Raw genomic sequence first — 21,856 nt, forward strand, 5'->3', positions numbered from 1 at the left:
GAAATACGCCTGCACTAAGGGAAAAGTGAGAAGAAGATACGGACAGGGAAAAGCAGACGAAACTCTCGAGTTTGAGGTAGCACTAAGTGAGGTTTTCGGAAAAGCACGACACTACCAAGACACTAAAATTAAAAGGGGAGTGGTGAGTGGGTAAGCAGAAAGGAAGAAGACAAGAAGGACGCGTGTCGACGGACACGCGTACATACGCGGTTGCTCGTTACTAGTTTAGCTCAAGTAAATTTCAGGACTGGGTAGGAAAAGGAAAACAACGCGTCTGTGCTCAGATAGGCGACGCAGGAAGAATTCCGTTTTGAGGAAAAAACTCAATATTATCTGTCTGAGCACAAAAGAAGATTGGGAAAGGGTGGCCTTCAGAGCACTAGCAGAATGTCCTTAGGCGCAGGGAAGATTGTGTCTGGAGGGTCTGTCGGAGGAGCAAGACTTTAGTCTCATATATCATAATACACACATAGAGATGGACCGGATAAGACAGAGATTGGACAACCGCAGCCGTCACGGTTATATCGAGTCTCGGCAAACACCGAAAACACTCTCGTTGCGACGACGTTGCCAACCATTGACCAACAAATCTCGGAGGTCCCGTATCTTTCGTACCATGTTTTATGCCGGTATCACCGATCTATCGTGTCTGGTATCTGCATCTATCATCCAGTTTTTGGATCGGGAATAGTGAAATGGCGGGGCTATGAGATGATCTACTTCTCGGACTGTGGCGGCTATGCGTGTCACAGCGTGTGCAACGCGGAATAATCAGGCTACGGTGCAACTTTCATAGCATACCCATGACATTGCTGAGCATGTTAAAGGCCAGGATGCCATCGTTGGAAATTAGTTGCCGACATCGCCAATGACTGGAACTTTCCTGGTATTCAAGTAGTCGCTGCGTAAGGAGATCAAAATCTACTTTGATTATTGAGGGCTTCTTTTCAATGTACTATCATTCGCACCGCAATGCTTACTTCACCTGATCAAGGGTCTTGTGGCGGGATTTTGGCAGGTCGATATTATTGCCAGAGCAGCCAACTCGCTAAGAATCGTGTCATAGATTGAATTGATCTGGGTAAGTGACTAGAGTCCCGTATCAGCAGAAAGAAGAAAATACTACAAATTTGCGACAGAAGCAACGACGGTCTCTCATGAGTGTGCTGTATTTGCTTGTTCGTACCTCATTGTGCTATAGCGTGGCTGGCAAGTTGTGCTGACTCCAAAATGTTTTAGATACGTTATATTGGAATACCATATTCTGTGTATGTGTCGAGGCCAACAACTTAGCACCGTGCTAATGCTCAGATTAGTATCGATATTCTACGTATGTGTCAGATGTGCTGTGTTCGATTCTTCTGACCAGCAGCACACAGAAAGCGTGCCATTGGTCCCACTGGGAAATGTGGTGAGTAGTATACAACCATTTCAATGAATGCACTGATTTGTAGGGGTGAGTGAGATTCCGAACATTGAGCCTGGCCTGACATAATGACTACACAGGTGTGAGTCGGTGTTTGATACTAATACCCGAGGCCGATCACTGATTGGGTGTTTCAGGCAATTTTACATACTACACATACAATGGGACAACTGTGGTTGTCACCGCCATGTTGGGCGGTGAGTTACCCAGCTGCAATACCTCGGTGATATTGACTTGACTGAAACATGACGCAAGTCATCATGATTGCCCGGTTGCATGCCATGTATCAGGGATCTAGATTGATGCTTCTCTTCCTTGTTATTATCTTCCTGGCTGTAAACATCACCTGCTGGGTGATGCTGGCAATAGGACTCAAGGATAGTGTAGCGGGTAAGCTTTCCCTGTTCACTTGAAGAACACAGCTCATTGGACGAATGCCAGAGGAGCTGATACTCTCTGGTATATGTATGTGTAATTATGCATATGATGGTAACAGCTGGCTTCTGTTTACAATGATTCGGACGCTCTACACTGTTTGGGAAGTCCTCGTACTGTGTCTTTCAGCCTGGGTTGCTGTGAAACACTTCCGTGACCTGCGAAGACTCAGCCAATCGACAGGAACGAACATTGAAGACTGTTTCAAAGTGGTGATAGAATCTCATGTGCTTTATTTTGCAAGGTGAACTTGTCATGTAATTGTGGTCATAGTCTTCTGCTAAAGTTCCGCACATGGTAGCTTTGTTTGTGTCTCTTGCCTCCAGCTTGCTTCTCTATCCCCAAAGATATCTGTACGCTGACCTGTCGCTGACATCTGCGTGTAAACATTGCTCACCGTTTCTGCAGACTTCATATGCTACCGGAGTTGTGACACTCCAAGGTGCTCTTGAAATTTTAACGAGCGTGCAGATGTTTGTGCTGGGACCATGCCTTATCCTCAGCGTTCGAGAATATCACGCTAAACTCGTGGCCAACTCTGATGCAGAAACTAGCATGAATTCGATTGTCTTCCAGGAGCATGTACATGTAACGACTAGCAGTACTGTGTAGGGACATACATGGCGAGTGGTCTGCAGGGAGGAGAAATTTAGTCGAGGATTCGTCGTAGTATTTATTTAACATATGGTGTTTCCAAGCATATTGAAATTAAGGTTTATGCATACCAATCCATTTCTTGTTGTATCTCTAGCTACTGGAATACGTGAATCGCCTGCACCAAATGGCAAGTTGAAATTATCGGCTTTCCGCCTGATCACCGCTATTGACTGCAGGTTGATGCGACCTGGTCGCGGCAGTTGCCGCCGATTTCCATCTTAGGTACATGGAGGAGAACTTCTACTGGTTCTTATCTTCAATATTGGTTACATCATGTCATATCTGCGTGGTTGGTTCTCGCTTGATACCTCAAGCTCTGCGATCGATGTTGAACCCAACGACTCCTACTCAAACCAGTCATCTTCAGTCCCTGAAGTCAATGAAGAAGATGAGGACGATGGGTCCGATACAGCAGGTGAAAACGACGAACCGCCCGCTTTCCCTGCAATTAACAGTGCACAACGTGCTGCTACTTCACCTTCGTCATCTTCAAACTCATCCAGTGGATTCAACGTACCAAGCATACTCACTGACTCTGCATTAATGCCCCCGCCGCCTGTGCCCGGCCTTGCTACACGTCGACCAGGTGTTCCGCCTCCACAGAGTTCATCATTTCTTCTTGCACCTATGACTACGACTCAACCACCCAAACGACTTTCCAAACGAGATAAAGTGGCTTTAGCGCCTGGATTTGGTCCTCTTGATTGGGGAAATCTTAAAGCATCTGGCCAGAACTTACGCGTAAGCAAGTCGGTGCATCTCTAGTACTGTGTAGTGAAATTTAATCAGGGAGTTGATGCATTAATACGCATCCCACCATCTGTACTTAAGCTACACAACAAGAAAGAGGATGCTTGGACAGCGATCAATGGGAAGGTATATAATATCACACCCTACCTCCCATATCACCCAGGTGGTGAGAAGGAGCTCATGAGAGTAGCGGGTAGAGATGGAACTAAGTTGTTTTGTGAGTAAATTCGTATATTCGTATAGGTTACACCATTGAACGGGAGAATGTAGCTCTGACGCACGCATGGGTAAACGCGGATTTCATGCTTGATGCATGCCTGGTCGGATTCCTAGTCTCAGAGCCAACCTCATGATTGATTGGACAGGACGTTACATATAATTGTATAGACTAGAACTGCAGGCTTCTATCGATATCTGTACTGATCACTTGCTGTGCTACAACGGGAGCCGCTCAGGTACTGTGATATACTTGACGCCAAATCTAGACCGTCACAAGATGGACATTTAAGCTGTGGCTGCTTGTATGTTCTTCTTTCTCTAAATTTAATGCGAAGCCCTAACATGTGACTGCAAGAGTTATCGCAAGCATAATATCCAAGTGTCGCAACTCACTGCAAGATTATGCAAATTTACTATTACCTTGATCATCACGATGGAAGCGTTGCCATACAGCCGAAGGTACCTCTGAAATCGAGTCGTCCGTCAAAGTATGCAGAGATCTATCGATGGCCATTTATATGGCATCCAAAAAGGGAAGTGAGTTGTAATATGGTTGCGCAATAAGACCTTCGACTCGCATCACATTCCTCATTAAGAGGTCGCCTGACCTCCTCGTTCCGGTCAAGTTCCTGTATAAAGTCGAGGAATATGCAATGCAGAGGCTGACGTTATATTCTTCCCTTCTAAATCACGTCAACATGGCACCGGTAGCTACCACTGAGGAAAGCGGCAACGGAACCGTCGGCGCTGTTGCAGAGTTGAAGAAAGCTCAAGCCAATAAACCGATCGAGGACACTCGTATCATAAATCCCTTCTACTCACCCAGTGCTGGTAACGAGAACGACGATGACTACCAATATGCCAAGTACAAGGTGAGAGACTTTGGAGTCCGATCTCACAGCCAAACACTGATCCTTCACCAAGCCCCACTTCCCCGTTTTGGATTGGGAACCACTCACAGAAATCGAGGTCACCGACCGTGGCCTCTTTGCAGACTCAAGCAAGGCTGCTCTCTTCGGTGCTGCACAGAAAGTGAAACACCTTACACCCGCCATTGGCACAGAGCTCGTTGGCGTCGACCTCCGGCAGCTGACGAATCAGCAAAAGGACGAACTGTGGGTGCCAAATATTTGACTGCAGCTATGTTTTAACGAGTTTATCTTGCCAGCGCCCTTCTCGTTGCAGAGAGAGGTGTTGTTTGTAAGTGAACCTAAATGATCTCTTACTGGGCTAACTAACGCATCCCTTGTGTAGTCTTCCGAGACCAGGAGCTTAGCATCCACGAGCAGCTTGGCATTGCTAGACACTTTGGACCCCTTCATAAGCACGCAACGACCCCCATCCCTCGAGAACCGGGACTTGAGGAGGTCCACGGTGAGTCAGATCGTTCCAAAAACTGCGTGACTGTTAATTTCATCCTTCAGTCGTTTACAATGATGCTTCACGACGCCCTGACAGTAGTGCTTTCTCGAAGATCGAGCTTTGGCACAGCGATGTGACGTATGAGATCCAACCGCCGAGTACCACGTCCTTGAAGGTGATCACTGGCCCTGAGTATGGCGGTGACACGCTCTGGAGCTCTGGGTAAGTAACAGAATATGGCCCATTGTACAAACAAGTTATCCTGATGATCATAATCACGTACAGTTATGCTCTTTATTCCTCCCTCAGTCCAGGCATGCAGGCATACCTCGAGGGTCTTACAGCTCTGCACAGTGCAGTCGCGCAGGCAGATGGATCTCGTGCGGCTGGCCTCCACGTCCGTCGCGAACCCGTCGAAACCATACATCCTGTCGTTCGTGTCCACCCAGTGACTGGCTGGAAGAGCGTTTATGTCAACCCTGGCTTCACTCGTCGCATACTCGGTGTCCCCAAACCTGAATCCGACACCATTCTCAGTTTCTTGTTCCACCAGGTGGCCGAGAATGTTGACTTCCAAGTGCGCTTCCACTGGGAGCCGAATTCAGTCGCGTTCTGGGACAACAGGGTCAGTGCTGTCCATATTTCACGAAGAGCGCAGAGTTTGACCAGATACTAGATTGTCGCTCACACCGCGACTTTCGATTTCTGGCCTCAAACTCGCCACGCACTCAGAGCTACGCCTCATGGCGAGAAACCTGAGTCTGTTGCAGACTATGAGAGCCGTACAGGCAAGGTGGCGAAAGATCGCCAGATTGAGATCTGGAAGGAGCAGGGAATCGAAATTCCCCGGTCGAAGAAGGGTCTGTCCCGGGCACGCGGATATAATGACTGAGATGTTAGTCTATGTTTTGATTGCAGAATATGACAGAAGAGACCAAGCCATTGTGGCTTCTAGACAGGGCATGTGAATAATGACGCAGAAAAGCCTTTGATCCAAACAACTTTGAGAAAATCGCTAGTGAGTACATTCAACGCACCCTTTGCAACCAGTCTTTATTTGAGTTCGAGCAATTCAGAAATCTATTTACAAGGAGCTAGCGAGCGTCCTCACGTTGAAATTGATCTCGATCTAGATCAAAATTGGTCGTGTTCTGATGGACACCGCGTGTGCATGAGTGGTCTATAGCTGGATGTCAATTTCATCAACATAATTGGAATCAACGCCTGGGGGTTGATAAGACTTCTCAATAACATTGGCATGTCGATCTGCGATTCTAACTCTGAATAGCGCTCAAAGAGCACCTTGTCGAATTTCTTATCGAGAAGCTATGTTCTCTTTCGAAATCGTTTGAAGCCTTGAAGGTAGATCCACCAACTTATATTGACAATCACATGCATGTCAAATTATACGACATTGTATCATAAACATGTTACGAAGAGACCACAAAACGTTCAAATTCTCTAATCAAAATACACCCAGATGAATCGTATGATTCTTCCTCCTTGTCAGTCCTCAAACATCGCGAACGAAAATGATACGTACATATGATAGTCATGGGCTCTCAGAACCCTCGCCGTTAATTGCACTATTGAAACTTAGGCAGCACTTTGCCAGACGGAATAGTTGCCTTCCGTCCCGTTCGATCGCAAGCGATAGTGAAATAGGTATACCATCCCGTGCTCTGGCACCCAAAAGATCAGCAAAGTTACGCAGGGCTCTTGTGCGGTGACCGATACGTCCTGAAGTCTCCGCGTCCATGTCTGAGTGATCCTCAAATCCTCGTAAGGCGCGTTCGTAGTCGAGCACACATCGGATCAGGTGAAAGAACTTTCCTCCGTCCCGCTCGACAGCCTCTATGATGCGATTATCCGTTTCATTCTCGCGGAGGCTGTCGAGCCAGTCGGCAAATTTGGAGCAAAGTGAGACAATTTCTGCGTCTGGGCTTGAGTTTGAGAAATACGATGATCCATCGGAAGATACGTGTTCATCGCTCTTGAATGCCTCCCCATACTGAATATTTTCTTAGAGTCAGCGTAGCACTTGTGCAGACTTGAAAAAAGCTACCTGTTTCCTTGGAGGCTGGCGTCCAGTGGTTTTGCGAGCGATATTCTTCTGGTGGCGTTTTACTCCGCCAGGAATGGAAGTTGGAGTTGGATGAGAGCCTGACACCGAGATGTTAAACGACATGTGAATGTGTAGTACGAAGCACTAAGCAGGTATCGAGCTTCAAGCTTCAAGGTGCACGTCTGAGTCTGCACGTGGGAGAGAGTTACTGTTATGTAACAATTTTAAGCGTGTATTCCTAAACCCTCAGGCATGGCAAGTTGAAGTATCATATATCATACTCGGATATGTCGCATCTCATGGTCATACTATGAGAGGTCCAGTAGAGTCATGACCCATGAACTGCACTCACATCTCCTTCGTATCTTTTTGGACTCAGGTACAAGACCTCCAATATTAATCTTCAAGATCAGATGGAACTTTCGGAGATTCGTTAACGAATGAGCCACTGAGGGTATGTGACAACCACATTGCCCACGTTGCTAGAAGGTTGCGTACAACGAAGTTTCTAGAGTTATCTAGGACCAGCGGAAGTGATCAATAACAGGGCATATGGTGTAGCTGGTTATCACATCCGCTTAGCATGGTGCTAGCGTGCGGGGGGTCTCCGGTTCGAGTCCGGATTTGTCCACTGTTTTTGCACAAAAATCAATTGCAATGGACTCCATGGCCAGCAATTGTTTTTATCGAATTTTCAAATCCAAAGATCAGTCGTCGATAATCGATCCATCTTTCCTTTTTTGTGATAAACCAAATACCTATACACAGGCGCCTTGCGTTCAAATAAGGAATTCGATATTCTCGAACGTTGCAGAATGACAATCGACACATACCTAGAACGCCAAGTAACTTCGAGAACATCCTCTTACTCATTCATGACGCCTATATAACTCCTCGCCAGTGTCGCCTATGCAGCCTTCAACAACTCACCAAAGCGCCTTCTCTGACCTATCACAATAATGTCTCTTATGTGCACATTCTACAATCCCTCAGAGCTCGACAAGCTATTTGACGATGCTTTCAATGCTCGCTTACGTCCCTTCCCTAACCACGAGGGTAGTACTGTTTTGACTCGCCGGGATCGGGCGTTCCCCAGGTAAGCGTGATAATTTTCATGACTTCAACCCTTGATGATACTGACTCGCACGAACACAGGATGGACCTACATGAGAACACCGAGACCAAGACTGTAACTGCGACATTCGAGCTTCCTGGTCTCAAACAAGAAGATGTCAACGTAGAGGTCCACGGAAACCGCTTGACCATCTTCGGAGAGTCAAAGCGTTCGGAGAACTATGACAAGGGCGGTTATGTGGTGCAAGAGCGTTCATATGGCAAGTTCTCCAGGACCCTTCAGATTCCTCAAGGAATCAAGGTGAGTACGCTGACTCCATAAGTCTGGTGCAGTGGTTCAGTGCTCATGACGATTCTGTAAACAGGCTGAGGATGTCCACGCGATGATGGAGGACGGAGTGCTCACTGTTAGCTTCCCGAAGGCTGGACGGGACCAGCAACCTCAGCGTGTTACGATCGCGTGAAGACGCGGTGATATTTTTTCAAATCTGTATCGTTAGGACGTTATAGTGCAGATCTAGTGTATGATAGCTGATGTATGATAGATACACCACCTTATATTGTTTGTATTCAAATCAAAGTACCTCCTCAACTAGCAATTCCCCCGAGTGCTGGTGAACATCGATCTAACCTTTGACACTGCACCGCAAAGTCGGACCACACAAAGATAATGATGTCATCCCATGATCTGAGATCGATCGGGATTTCTATTCTAGTTGACTTTGACACTTTGTAGATTCAACTTTGTTTCCGCCCTGATCAATCAATTAGATCTGTGGAGAAATCTCGAAACAGTACATACTTGACACCAAGTCCGCCCGCTCTGAATCGGCATGGGTGTCAGGCGCCAGTGGCCCGCTACCCGCCGCTAAGGCTTTATACTTCTTATAACCTTGCCACACAACGGACATCCTGGGGCTAACCTTATTCAGAGCATACATTCAAGAAAACGGTCATGATCAGAGTCCGCTTGGTTTTACCATAGCACCACCATAGCTTTCACCCATGCCCCGATGCACATTAGACACAAGAAATTGAATTAAGCCTGAGGTATATCGGCTAAATATGTTCATACGAGTAGAACCGTGATCTTTCGAGAAGAGACAGTCTAATTTGTCGTGGCATACGTATACTCAGTGGTGGCGAACCCGACTCTAGGAATTTGTCGTGTCGTACACCGAGTAGAACCGTTCGCTGTGTAAAAATAGATCAGCAATTGATTTTCCCGGTAAAAATGCAGCACAACGTACAGGAAACAGTAGCCGTTCGTAAAATCCAAGCCAGAACCGCTGCTGTCTCCACTGTCACTGACCACCAGATATATGTTGTCGGTGGTACCGCCAATGGCGCTGTTCAACGATCGAGGCCAAATTTGCCCATTCGGGGTGAGCTCATATGTAATTCCACCAATAGTGAAATACAAAGATGAGAGCTGCTCGTACTGGTCGGGGGAGATCTGTAACAAGCCAGTGGTCTTATCAAGAGTTGCCCCCGTCGCAGACTGATATAAATTGAAAGCATCTGAATAGTGGATTAGAGAAAGGTTCTGATGTTATACAAGACACGCACCGGACGCAATGAGAATCAGTGTGGTTCCGGTATCGACGATACCAGCTGTCTCATCCAAAATGGGCGTAGACCCATATCTGATGGATTGATTAATGCCCCAAAATGTATTCGCTGGATATGCCGATGTGATGGGCACATAGTTGATGCTTCCAGTAATTTTTGAGGCGTCATAACTCCCGAATGTGAGTTCTCCACTGCTATCATCAGAGGAAGCAGGTGCGAAGAACACTCCGAGTACTTCCGAGCTAATTTGTTTCTGCGTATAGAGGTTGTCCATCACAGTTGCGACTTCATATGCATCATCGACGATGCCCTGCGTTAAATCAGCCGGTCCAAGGCCAAAAATTCCATCCAGACCACCCATCCCTGAGGTTTTAGATGCGACGCCGATAGATTGGTTCTCGATGACCAGATCAGAGTTGAGCGTTACGGTATCTGTGTATTCTTCCCCAGAAACAGAACTCCCATCGGCGTATGGAACTTTCTGCAGACAGTTTGACAAAATGCATGTGCCACATAAAAAAAATGCTCACGAATTTATTGAGCGTATCCCGGCTCGCGGTAGTCTGCGTGTAAGCCTTGTTGCCCCCAATCCAGGTATTCGAGCTTCCGGTGTCTACTAGAAGTGTGTCTGTAGAAGTTGACAATGCGTCAGAGAAATAATTGCAGGAGCACAATCAACTCACAGTACGTTGCTGGACTCCCTACGCCAATGCTAGCTGTGTATGTTGTCACAGTATTGGTTGCATTGACGGAAGCGCTGCCGCCAGCTTGTAGGACTTGTATTCGAGCTCGATCTGCAGCTGCGATGTTCTTGATCCCGTACGAGTTTATTCTGACGGCGAGCTTGAGAGCAGCTGTGCTTGACGCTGTCCGAGGACGAGGCAAAGCGCTCGCTGACAGCGAGAAAAAGGCAAGCACTGGCAGGGCAAGGAGAGATGAAAGCAACCTGGAGGGAACCATCTTCCTGATTACATCCTTCCAGTTGGGCCGTTTTATATGTGGGTCGGTATCAAAACATCAAAACGTTATTCTGACGGTATCACGGAGGCGAACAAATAGCAAGGCTTCGATGTGACTACGTTGACTTGAGATGTGACTAGGCCCGGGGCTCATTGCGTCGAGATACGTTCAAGTCTCATGAAATTCACTCATGCAGGAAATGAGTAAGTGGGCGGCCCTAGCTGCAGTGGAAGTCTGGCGATGAACGTTGAATGGCCTGCAGGATTTCACTACAGAACCTGTTTAGCAGAATCCCTCAGTAGTGGTGTCATCGAGAAGCGCGTGATTCTGCAATTTCAGACTTATTTGAATGTTATTTACATGTCGAAGTTCCGCACTTACCTGATACAAAGTTCAACATTCTGGAAGTTCTGAAGAATGCGTTCAAACGCAGACTTCGCTAGTGGCGGTAGCTTGAGCCAGCCATGAAGTAGTTGTGTGGTTTGCATTGATAGCGGAACGATGAATCTATGAATGAAGACTCAGACGGGTGTTGTTGATGAATTTCATCATGATACTGCAGTTCTGAATGCCGAAGTCTGCCGAACGTGCCACACTGCAAGCGGAGTTTAGGTGGTTGTACTTTGCAAGATGCGAGAAATGCCACGGCTTTGCGGCACAAAGCGTCGGACCTTCAGCAGCACACTTTCAAGAACATCAATTATCTCACTCGCTAGTGTCTTTGTCGTAATTCTGAAAAGATGAGCTTGTGTTTAGCATAACTCTCGTCAATTCTGTAACATTAAGATCTATATAAGCCAGACATCTTGAAATGTGGTGCATCTTCTATAACCAGAAAGTAGAACCGACTCTTGAGTTTCAAAATTTACGACTTCATGGGAGTCGGAGCGCAACACAACTCGATGTGGTCCCTTTGCAAAACGTTTAGCCAATGAGGACCAATATGAAACATCCGCTAGTTAGATCCCTCCCGTAGATAAGTTTGTGAGTTGACGTTCCAACCGGTGAGTGCTGTCCGAGTAGAAGACGTTGACGACCGGCAACAAGGAGTGGCCCACCTTCAGATGACTGTGAGACGACATGCAAACAAATGGGTTATCAGGGAGGAGGGTTGTGTGCTGGAACCATTGCAGCTTCAGTCTCGGAAGTTTTCGCTTCTGCTGGAGTTGTCAATGAGCATGATGTCACGATTCACGACAGACAACCAAGCAATTATGACGTCGACAAGCCTCAAGTATGGTTACCTGTCGGAGATTAAGGCGAGCTCGGTGTATAATGAACTCGATGAGGCAGGGTTACCGCCTCCTATACGCCTAAGTTTTCGACTTGAAAGTGAGCGTTTGTCGAGACCGGCGGAACTCCGCAGCCTTTTGTAGCAGCGGATGGTGTACTCGAACCTAAGCAAAGACTGGTTACGAAGGCTGCGTTGAAGTAGTGGTACGGGAAGTCTGCTATCCGTCAGAGCATCAACATCTCTATGTAGCAATGTTTTCTTGAATCAAAGGCTGTTGCTGCGCGACCGGTCACCCACTCTGTCCAGAAGCCGAATGGCTCGTGCTTCTGTCATACTCTGCAATCGAAGCATAGACTAAAATCTCAGTCATTATATCCGCGTGCCTGATACAGACCCTCCTTCGACTGGAGAATCGAGAGGTATACCTGCGTACCTGGACTGAGGGAGAGCATGACTGCGCGTGATCATCAGGATAACTTCTTGGCATAACGGGCTATCTTCTGCCACGTACCCAGAGCTCCAGAGCGTGTCGTTGCCATACTCGAGAGCAGTAATCACCTTCAAAGACGTGGTACTTGGTGATTGGATCTCATGTCCCATCACTGTGCCAAAGCCCAATGCTAGCGTCAGGGCATTGTGCAGTGTCATTATAAGCGACTGGAGGATGAGATTAACAATCAGATAATTTTTAAATAATCCGACTCGCCGTGAACTTCCTCAAGTTCCGGTTCTCGAGGGCACGGCGGTCGACGTGTGTTTATGAAGGGGTCCAAAATATCTCACGATGTGAAGCTGCTCGTGGATACTGAGCTCATGGTGACGAGAGACTACACCAGAGATGCGTTAGCCCAGCCAGTTTCTGCCAGTAGCGTGGTTGGTGTCCACGGATAGTCTGCACCACAAGGAGGGCATATCCGCGGCAACCTCTCTCCAACATCGGCATATCCTGGTAAACTTCTGGCGAAGATATTTGGTTCTCCCAATGACGGTTCTAATATATAGGGCGTGCTTCAACTGTGAGCTCGATGTCAGATTGATTGGTGTTTGAAAATCTAGCCATCGTCAACACGACTCGTCGTATAGAAAGGAAAGCACGGTTACCTATACGCTGGGAAGTTGACAGGGCGCGATATGTTGCGACGTATGAGCCCAAGGGTACTCATTGGTCAGAGTCTATGGGCAGGAGAGGGGCGTAGCTATTTTGATGGTGATCGTGACAACTACGTGACTCGCATAGTCGTCGCATCAAAATAGGCCCCTCTGTGTGGCTAAGTTCTACATTCCACTGCCAGATGAAGTTGCACGGGTCCATGACCATCCCTTCGTCATTTTATCCACAACAGGGTCGCATAATTTTCTTTTCCTTCCTCTCTGGATCTTCTGCGAAGCACGTCGACGTTTAACAGGCGCACACTCTTCAGCCGGCAGCGAAGGAACTACAACTTTGGATGACTCGTCTGCAGACTCCAAAGATGTGGCATCAAATTCTTGATAGGTGCGTAATTGATAGCGTCACTACCAATCACACACCTATCGAGAATTTGAGCTGCAGCAAAGGCTCAAAGCAAGTGAAATTTGTCCTGAACAGTAATGTCTGTCGTTGTGCTGTGACGAACGGTTGACGTGGTGACGCATGGTGTGAGTTTTAACGCAGTGACGCATGGTGTGAGTTTTGACGCAGCATGTAGTAGGTGTGACGCGACACTGAGGAGGCGTAGATGTGATGGTTGAAATGGTGAGGCTTGACGTGGCACGGAAGAAGATTGACGCGTGACGCGGCAGAAGTAAGGGTGAAGGTTTACATTAGTGCTGAGACTGCGAAAATGTTGAGAAAAAACTTGTTGTGGTATGAGTGAATTAGGCTTGACCTGAAAACCAACTTTAGATCGGATGCGATACAAAACCAACACAAGATGCACCAAGCAGGGGACAAGCATATAAGTATGATGAGAATGCAGCCTTTGTAAGCAAACAGACACTTGCGTATGTTGATCATCGACTAGGATTCAATCATTCCAGATGGCAAACATGATTTGTACCCAGTGTCAATATGGCGCGCTTAGAGAGAAGATGCGTGGGAACATTTCTGTATGAACTTGAAATCTGTTAGCTCAGTTCGAGCTTCCTGGTTTTAAAAAGAAGTCAAGGCTCAACGTCAGACATCCAGGTCCGGACTCCTTGTAAACTACCTGGGAAGTCGAGGGCTGCTACGATATAAGTAGTGCGCGCGCCTCCAACAAATTCTCCAAATTCCTCAGGGAACGCACTCGATGGTGAATACATCTTTGACAATTCTGCATGGCCTGAGAATATCCAGCAAAGATAGTACTCAGTACGTACGAACTAAATCAGACAAGCAGTCAACATTCCATGACTGACATGCGGACAAGATCTGATAAAGCACGATAAAGATCTCCAAGATCGATTAGATGCCACGTTTTCGAGAATGACATGTTGACGCCCTCAATCGATCGAGATTTCTATACTTCAGCTTCCACCCCGATCAATCTAGATCTTGAGCGACTTCTTGGATCTTGACTTTTGAATCACCGATGGGTAATATAAATACACTATGCACTATGATTCGAATAGAAAAACTATCAATCAGAGGGGGAAAAAACATGTATCATCGTATCATGCATGGTACCCTGGGCAGCAGCCAAAAAAATTACAAGTTCATTACTGAACCAAATCATTATATGCGATATACATATAGAACAAACAGTGGGTTGCAGGGGTGATGGAGGATGCAAAAGATAAAATGAATTACAAGAGCTCATTAACGAAGCAAAGTCTTGGAAGAAGTCGGAGATGCGGACAGTGCGATGCGTAATACAAAGAACAACAAGGAAAACAAGTTTGTGAGATCAGTGCAAAAGAAATTGAAATCCCGATGTGGGTGGATTTGATGAGTACAAACCTCGTGAGATCAGCATGAATGGTTATAACCCCCGGCGTGATATCAGCACGAATAGCTATAGCCCCATGTATTATCATCGTACCCCTTCCTTATTGTGGGCAACGATAGACCTAAAATTATCAACTCTCAAAACTTCACTGCCTCAGCATCGAATGCGACTGATTAGCAGGGGGAAGGTACCAAGGTGGCGTAGGCGGCGGTACGGGCCGAGACGAAGGGTGGTGGACAGAGGGTTGGTGATGTCCTTGCCCGGACGTAGATTGATGATGTCCTTGCGCCGATGCAGATTGATGATGTCCTTGCGCAGTAGATTGATGGTGTCCTTGCGCAGTAGATTGATGATGCCCCTGCGACGACGCAGATTGATGATGTCCTTGCGTGGTCGACTGATGGTGCCCTTGATTCTGTTGAGAAGCAGGCTGCGCAACAGGCGTATGCGATGCAGCAGGTGGGTGACGCGACGTAGATCCCGATGACGAATTACCAGTTTGATGATTCACAGAAGAGGCCGTGTGATGGCTTATGGATGGCGTTTGATGGTGTTGCACAGACGGCGTTTGGTGATGCGCAGATGGCGTCTGATGGTGCGTAGAAGGCGTTTGGTGGTGCTGCACAGATGGCGTCGACAAATGAGTCCCAGAAGGCGTCGCATGATGAGGCATGGACGGTGTCTGCCCAGACGGATGATGCGCAGATGGATGTTGCCCGCCCATAGGGGACTGCATCACCCGAGCCGACGATGGGCGCTTAGAATGAGCAGGGCGCGGAGGACGCGTATACGTCCCGCCTGCGCTCGACTGCGAATTCAGATTAGGATCTTGATCCTGCATCGCATCGCCGGCGTCCGTGTTGATCTGGAACGAGCCTTGATGGATGCCTAGGTTCATCTTGTCGTCTCCTCCGCCGTTCCCACTCCCACTCCCACTTCCGCTGCCACTTCCGTGTCCGTTTCCGCTAACTGAATTCATGACGGCTCCACCGGCAGATCCGCCTCCTAATGCAGCTCGCCCACCCTTGTCGGCATCAGCAGCTCGCGCACTTGCGCGTAGCATCTCCATATCGATGCGCTGGATCGAGGGCGTTTCCCCATTTGCGAGCGCTTTCTCGCGCTTACGCACAAGCTTCGCGTAGTCTGCGAGCGAGGATGGGGTATTGAAGCGAGTTGGAATGTAGCGAGTTAGAATACACGTGGCAAAAAAAAAAAAACACATCAAAGAGTCATCAGCAACCAATCCCACAAAAAAACCTGAAAAAAAATCACATACGCAATCCACAAGCATTACACAACGTCCTCGCACCGTCCGGTCCTCGTCTCCACTCTGGTGTCTCCCGAATATTGCAGGAATGACACTTTCCAGGAGGTGTTGCGCGCTATCCACCGCACAGCAGCAGTCAGTACCAAACACCGTCCAAGTAATATATATATATAAAACGACTCACACTCCGCTTTCGATACTTATTCTTCCCTCCACTCCCTCCACTCCCACTCCCACCCAACGCAGCAGCAGCAGCCATAGTCGTTAGCGCCCTCTTAGTTCTTATAAGTTCCATATCCGCTTCAGCCATCGATCGGTCTTGATCCTGTGACACACCCAAACCCGTACCCGTTCCAGGAACCTGCGCCGCTCCTAACCCCGACGGAGATGCGAGAGGAATAGGAATATGCCCTGCCGATGAAGACGGGGCGATACCAGGCCCAGACCCAGGAGGTAGCATGCCTTCTACATCCTCCCAAGGCCGCTTCGGCGCCCGATCGGGCGCATCTATATCCATTATGTTCATTCCTAAGCTGGAGCTTGAGGTCATATGTCCTTTCACGGCTGCTTCTAAGGAGTGGGGGTGCACTGAGACGAGTGCGTGGGACCCGGATGGGGAAGTGAATGCAGGTGTCGAGAGGAGGGAGGATGGAAAGATGGGTGTATCGTGTCGGAGTGCTTCGAGAAGACGGACAACTTCTCCTGCCCGCGCCGTCATTTCTGCGAGTTCTTCTGCAGGCGGTTGGAAATGTGGATTGGAAGATTGGAGGGTGGCTGTGGAAGGAGGTTAGTCTTTCGATTGGAGTGAGGGGAGGGTAGAAGAGAATTAAAAGAGACGAGACGAGAAACTTACAGTAATGATCTGCAAATTTATACAGCGCTGTACAATGCTGAACGATCTGAAGAACCAACGTTAGCATCGCGTCCATACTCATCCCTCAAACACAAGGCAAACAGACGAATGAAAGACTTACCTCTCGAATGACATCTTCCTTGCTCATCCTGTCACCTCCCGCAAGCCTTTGAGATCCTTGAGACTGCAATTGAGACTGCGACTGCGAGACAAACCCCGTAGATCTCGCTGGACCTTCCAACATCATAGGCGGTCTTGGCTGAGGCTCGAATGGTGTGGGTCTCGCTTGCGACTCAAGAACTGCAGATCGTGGTTGAGGCTCAAATGTCGGTCTTGCTTGTGACTCGATCATCGTCTGCCTCTGAGGTTCAAACGTCGACCTTGGCTGAGACTCGAAAGCCGTGGGTCTCGCCTGTGTCTCAAATACCGGTGGTCTTGTCTGCGTCTCTAAATTCGTCTGCCTCGGCTGAGGCTCAAATACTGCCTGTCTGCCTTGCGTCTGTGTCTGTGTCTCGACCCCCGCTCTCCTCACCTGCGACTCGAACGCTGGTGGCCTCTGTGATTCGAACGCCGGCGGCCTCTGCGTCTCCATACCCACACCCCTCGGCTGCGTCTCCATCGCCACTCCCCTCACTTGTGTCTCCAACCCACTCCTAGTCTCCGCCGCCACAGGTCTCGCATCGCTCGCCGACTGCCTCTGCAATAAAGCAGGCCTCACTTCTACAGCGCGAGGCTCGACCACGCCTAAATTACGATCGTTGGAAGTCGTTCCGCGTTGCTCGCGTGAAGGTTGAGGTTGTGAATGAGAGTGAGGTGTTTGGGATTGTGGCTGTGATTCCATCACAGACGAACGTTGATCGACCCTGCCCTGTTGCGCATCATGCGAATAACCTAACTGCTGTTGTTGTTGCCTTTCCCCCGGATACCCCCGCACCTCTGTTTGCGAATAAGTACGTTCTACAGGGGGAGGGGGCGCATATGATCTTGTATCCTGCGCTGGGGGATAGGGAGGCGCAGGTGGAGGGTATGTATTTCGTGCTTCTTGGGTGGGGGTGTATCGCGTGTCTTGCGTTTGGGACTGCGGTGGAGCCGGCTGCGGCGGAGGTGCATAAGGCCTTGATTCCTGAGGATAGGGACGGCCATGTGGGTCATAGGCTGGACGGGCATCCTGAGGGGGATAGCGCGGATCCTGATAGGTCCTCTCGATTTCAGGGCTTGTCTGATAGCCCCGTTGATCGGCTGGATAGGCCCTTTGTGGATCTGGATAGCGCGGGTCTTGGTATGTCCTCGCATCTTGTGCTGGGTAGGTTGCACGTGCATCGTATCTAGGGTCGGGAGTTGTGGTATAGGGTGGACGAGGGTGGTCTTGGGTGTAGCGCGGGTCCTGTGAATAAGGACGTGCGTCCTGAGTATATGGGCTATAGGCGGCGCGTGCTTCCGCTGGAGTGTACACGCTTCGATCGTCTGGCTGTTGTGGGTCACGTGGTGGGTGTGGATAGCGGGGGTAGGTAGTTGTTCTGTCGTGAGCAAAAGGGAGTGTCTTGTCGTCTATGAAATTTCTTGTTGAGCTTGTTGTGCTTGTTGTACTTTCTGCGGTTGTTGGTGGTACGTATTGAAAGGAAGAGTTTTGAAATTGTTGATATGAAGTTCTGTGTGGACGTGCAGAGATTGGGGTTGGATAGGCTGTTGGATCTAGTGTTGTTGGTACTAGGGGAGTTGTACGAGCGAATTGCTGATTTGGTGGCCATGCGGCGCTTAGTGGAGTTGGGTATACAGTATCTTGTTCTGTTGTCGTATGGGCTAGTTGTAATGATTTTATTGGTGGCAGTCTGACTTGAACTTCGGCTGTTACTTGAGGTCTTGCACGACGAGCTGGCGAGGCCATAGATCTCCGATCTGAGACCAGATACCCGATCTAATATTGACCTGAAAACAAAAAACAAAATATAAAACAGTTGCCAGCCGTACAAACGTCGTCGACAATTGAAACTTTGAACGAGAAGACGAGGAGGCAGCTGGGGTGAAGGGCGTTCCCTGCGTTTTTACTAACAAAAGCGGAGAATCAATACAAAACACGTGGACTATCTCGGATCTAGCCTCACCAAAAACACGTTCCTATGGACAACGAGCCCGACGATGAGCTCGATGATGAGCACGATGAGCACGGATGAATACGTAGTGAGCAACAAAATGAGCACGAAGTGAGCAATATCGCTCGCTGAGAATTCGCTCAATCTAGATAAATTCAAATAAAAAAATAACTTGTTTTTACTAGACAAAATCGGCGATCCGATTCCCGATAAAGATTCCCGCTCGTCGTACGTTCGGGCATTTCTCGATTCGTCCCATATCGCCGGAATCTTCATACTGGCACTTTACGATATTTCCGATCTCACAGCGATCTCGTCCCTTTATTTAAACGACGACTTGCTCCTCGTCTTACCCAGAGCTACTCACTTCACTTGTTCGTTTGCTCACATGGTTCTACGCTGCTTTGCCTTTCATTCATGTCGTAAGTACTTCTTCAATGGTGCTCTCATGATCACTCAAACAGATGATGAGTTGCTTTCGTTCACTCTTGGGTTATCTCGCTGAGCTTCGACAGACTCCAAGGCCACTCTGAATTTGATAGGTGTATGTATACCATAATCTTTTGATGATGCTACTCTATAGGCCATACATACCCAACGCACATCATTGCCATTACTTGGTTCTTTCATACTTCGTGCTCACAGCTGATGACCCAGTTTCGTCGAAATATCGGCTGTCTGAGCTTGGAAGACACCCTACTGAAACACGCATTCGTGATTTAACATCACGCTCGGTATCGCTGAATGTACGTTGTTATATTTCAGTGATGCGTTGTTTCATGCGTCCTCAACAACTGATCTTGGTATCAGATGATTCCATGACTCGCCGATATCACACCCTACATTTACTCTTCACGCACGATTCGTTACTATTCTCTGCGGCCCAGATGAATGATAGGATGGGGCCAGCAGGTCATGAGGCCTTGATGATCAAATCGATTTGAGCGGTACGGATGGAACGCTATTAGTACTCCATGGACTCCAAAGCGATGTATTTTCATATGCTTAGTCGGTCAATGGAAAACTTGATGTGAGTAAGGTGATTACGTAACGTTGACTTTCAAAAGTCTTAGGTCCGTTCCGCTCATATCCGCGATCCTATATTCATTTCGTGGCTGGTCGACCTCGTGGACTTCGAAGGGCCATCAGCGAGGAGAAAGTATCTCTCTAACGCCTCCCAGGCACGCCTGTAGGTTCTCCCTCGATCTGGATAAATAAAAAAACTTGGAATACAGCGATCTTATGCCCGATGGATCCTCTCGTTCTGCCATCGTTCGTGTATTCCCTCGTACTAATCATGCTGACAGTCGATGCTTTATCTATTCTAGGCTATCACCGCTTCTATTTAGTGCGGGGTTGGAATACACCCCTGCTTCAAAGACCATCGATACACATCACGTCTCCATCCCCTGGAACTTTGTCCTCACCGGCACCCACAAGTTCTTGGTCGTTGCATGCAACAACTCATGTCACCCTTCAATGTGCCTGCAAAATACCTTCGAATGTTCCACGTTTTTCGGGCCCGTTTCCCACCTTATATCGTACACGTCATTCAAGTGATTAGTATTTGCTTGCCCTAGGAGCGACTGCGGTAGATGCCGAGTCGACGGGCGTATCTATGTATGCACGTCTGTATCCCGTTCGGTGTTTTACTCTGATGGTCATGCTTAGCCGGGGCTTCCAACAGAATATCTTGGTCGATGCCTCTTGAGTACTTCAATAGGTACGCTTGAGGCCCTTCTACTTGAAGCTCCGATTCTCTACTAATCCTCCACCCCACTCTCATCACTTTACCATGCTGATTCGTCAGTCGAGCCACGAGTCCACGCGATTTATACATCTTCCCTCTCCGTTGCCCGGATGGACGAGAATACATCTCAGACTAATCAACCATAAGCCGTCTGGGCTTTAGGTTTACAGTCGCTTCGTCATCATCTTTATGCCCAGACAAAGGAACGCCACGTAGAGTCAGTTATTTCGTTAATCTATATTATTCTCGTTCATTTCAGTATCGGGAATCAAGGGCTGGGTTGGCTGTAAGACGTTCCGAATAATTTCAGCTTCCGTGCAGGCGATTCACGTACTCCAGTAGAGATACAACAAGAAATGAATTGGAATACATGGACCTCAATTTATGTAAATATGCTTGGAAACTCCATATGTTAAATAGATATTACGACGGATCCTCGAACAAATTTCTCTTCCCCGCAGACCACTCGCCATGTATGTCCCTACACAGTACTGCTAGTCGTTACGTGTACATGCTCCTGGAAGACAATCGAATTCATGCTAGTTTCTGCGTCAGACTTGGCCACGAGTTTGGCGTGATATTCTCGAACGCTAAGGATAAGGCGTGGTCCCAGCACAAACATCTGCACGCCCGATAAAATATTAAGAGCACAATCGAGTGTCATAAATCCGATAGAATCTGAATTCTGCAGAAACGGTGAGCAAAGTTTATACGCAGATGTCAGTGATAGGTCAGCGCACATCGTTCTCTGGAGAGAGATAGACCAGTTGGAGGCAAGAGACACAAACAAAGCTAGCACGCGCGGGACTTTAGCAGAAAAATATGACCACAATTACATGGCAAGCTCACCTTGCAAAATAAAGCACATGAGATTGTATCAGCACTCTGAAACAGTCCCCGATGTTCGTTCCTGTCGAATGGCCGAGTCTTCGCAGGTCACGGAAGTGTCTCACAGCAACCCAGGCTGAAAGACACAGTGCGAGGACCTCCCAAAAAGTGTAGAGCGTCCAAGTCATTGTAAACAGAAGCCAGATGTTACCTTCATATGCGTAATTACACATACATATACCAGAGAGTATCAGCTCCTCTGGCATTCGTCCAATGAGCTGCGTTCTTCGAGTCGACAAGTAAGCTCGCCCGCTACAACATCCTTGAGTCCTATTGCCACCAAGACCCCGCAGGCGATGTTTACAGCCAGGAACACGATAACAAGGAAGAGAAGCATCGTTCTGG

General features: G+C 48.1%; 8 protein-coding genes and 1 non-coding gene across 9 annotated transcripts; 6 read left to right on the forward strand and 3 right to left on the reverse strand.

Annotated features, from left to right (window-relative positions):
- Nucleotides 1–1,418: 1,418 nt before the first annotated feature.
- On the forward strand, nucleotides 1,419–2,595 carry EDB93DRAFT_119624 (uncharacterized protein). The gene is made up of 5 exons (XM_041450887.1): nucleotides 1,419–1,508; nucleotides 1,564–1,816; nucleotides 1,868–2,105; nucleotides 2,163–2,214; nucleotides 2,270–2,595. The coding sequence occupies exons 2-5, from the start codon at nucleotides 1,672–1,674 to the stop codon at nucleotides 2,471–2,473; spliced, it is 639 nt and encodes a 212-aa protein (XP_041301735.1). The 5' UTR covers nucleotides 1,419–1,508; nucleotides 1,564–1,671; the 3' UTR covers nucleotides 2,474–2,595.
- A 196-nt stretch (nucleotides 2,596–2,791) lies between these two features.
- EDB93DRAFT_1243428 (cytochrome b5-like heme/steroid binding domain-containing protein) lies at nucleotides 2,792–3,621 on the forward strand (the record flags this gene model as incomplete). The annotated part of the gene is made up of 3 exons (XM_041452139.1): nucleotides 2,792–3,259; nucleotides 3,308–3,485; nucleotides 3,539–3,621. The coding sequence occupies 3 exons, from the start codon at nucleotides 2,792–2,794 to the stop codon at nucleotides 3,619–3,621; spliced, it is 729 nt and encodes a 242-aa protein (XP_041301736.1).
- A 564-nt stretch (nucleotides 3,622–4,185) lies between these two features.
- Nucleotides 4,186–5,741, forward strand: EDB93DRAFT_1256252 (uncharacterized protein; the record flags this gene model as incomplete). Its single annotated transcript, XM_041453916.1, has 7 exons — nucleotides 4,186–4,359; nucleotides 4,412–4,602; nucleotides 4,656–4,687; nucleotides 4,742–4,861; nucleotides 4,912–5,071; nucleotides 5,135–5,474; nucleotides 5,526–5,741. 7 exons carry the CDS (start codon nucleotides 4,186–4,188, stop codon nucleotides 5,739–5,741), a joined length of 1,233 nt encoding a protein of 410 aa, XP_041301737.1.
- A 1,719-nt stretch (nucleotides 5,742–7,460) lies between these two features.
- EDB93DRAFT_t105 lies at nucleotides 7,461–7,545 on the forward strand. Its single transcript has one exon. It is a non-coding gene; the product is annotated as a tRNA-Ala (tRNA).
- A 328-nt stretch (nucleotides 7,546–7,873) lies between these two features.
- Nucleotides 7,874–8,452, forward strand: EDB93DRAFT_1243430 (HSP20-like chaperone; the record flags this gene model as incomplete). Its single annotated transcript, XM_041452140.1, has 3 exons — nucleotides 7,874–8,010; nucleotides 8,070–8,289; nucleotides 8,354–8,452. 3 exons carry the CDS (start codon nucleotides 7,874–7,876, stop codon nucleotides 8,450–8,452), a joined length of 456 nt encoding a protein of 151 aa, XP_041301738.1.
- A 528-nt stretch (nucleotides 8,453–8,980) lies between these two features.
- Nucleotides 8,981–10,661, reverse strand: EDB93DRAFT_119787 (acid protease). Its single transcript, XM_041450908.1, has 5 exons — nucleotides 10,244–10,661; nucleotides 10,091–10,188; nucleotides 9,558–10,041; nucleotides 9,239–9,509; nucleotides 8,981–9,182 (listed from the first exon to the last, which is right to left on the reverse strand). Exons 1-5 carry the CDS (start codon nucleotides 10,518–10,520, stop codon nucleotides 9,143–9,145), a joined length of 1,170 nt encoding a protein of 389 aa, XP_041301739.1. The 5' UTR covers nucleotides 10,521–10,661; the 3' UTR covers nucleotides 8,981–9,142.
- A 1,462-nt stretch (nucleotides 10,662–12,123) lies between these two features.
- EDB93DRAFT_1265737 (uncharacterized protein) lies at nucleotides 12,124–12,402 on the reverse strand (the record flags this gene model as incomplete). The annotated part of the gene is made up of 2 exons (XM_041454236.1): nucleotides 12,124–12,208; nucleotides 12,266–12,402. The coding sequence occupies 2 exons, from the start codon at nucleotides 12,400–12,402 to the stop codon at nucleotides 12,124–12,126; spliced, it is 222 nt and encodes a 73-aa protein (XP_041301740.1).
- Nucleotides 12,403–14,507: 2,105 nt separating this feature from the next.
- EDB93DRAFT_1265738 (uncharacterized protein) lies at nucleotides 14,508–18,531 on the reverse strand (the record flags this gene model as incomplete). The annotated part of the gene is made up of 6 exons (XM_041454237.1): nucleotides 14,508–15,806; nucleotides 15,973–16,045; nucleotides 16,115–16,704; nucleotides 16,784–16,829; nucleotides 16,905–18,300; nucleotides 18,371–18,531. 6 exons carry the CDS (start codon nucleotides 18,529–18,531, stop codon nucleotides 14,809–14,811), a joined length of 3,264 nt encoding a protein of 1,087 aa, XP_041301741.1. The 3' UTR covers nucleotides 14,508–14,808.
- A 388-nt stretch (nucleotides 18,532–18,919) lies between these two features.
- On the forward strand, nucleotides 18,920–20,066 carry EDB93DRAFT_1108689 (uncharacterized protein; the record flags this gene model as incomplete). The annotated part of the gene is made up of 7 exons (XM_041447871.1): nucleotides 18,920–18,961; nucleotides 19,059–19,101; nucleotides 19,231–19,295; nucleotides 19,457–19,493; nucleotides 19,519–19,619; nucleotides 19,883–19,903; nucleotides 19,947–20,066. 7 exons carry the CDS (start codon nucleotides 18,920–18,922, stop codon nucleotides 20,064–20,066), a joined length of 429 nt encoding a protein of 142 aa, XP_041301742.1.
- Between the last annotated feature and the right edge of the window lie 1,790 nt (nucleotides 20,067–21,856).

Source organism: Suillus bovinus, assembly GCF_016758785.1.
Source record: "Suillus bovinus strain UH-Sbo-P2 chromosome Unknown EDB93scaffold_116, whole genome shotgun sequence".
Lineage (NCBI taxonomy): Eukaryota > Fungi > Basidiomycota > Agaricomycetes > Boletales > Suillaceae > Suillus > Suillus bovinus.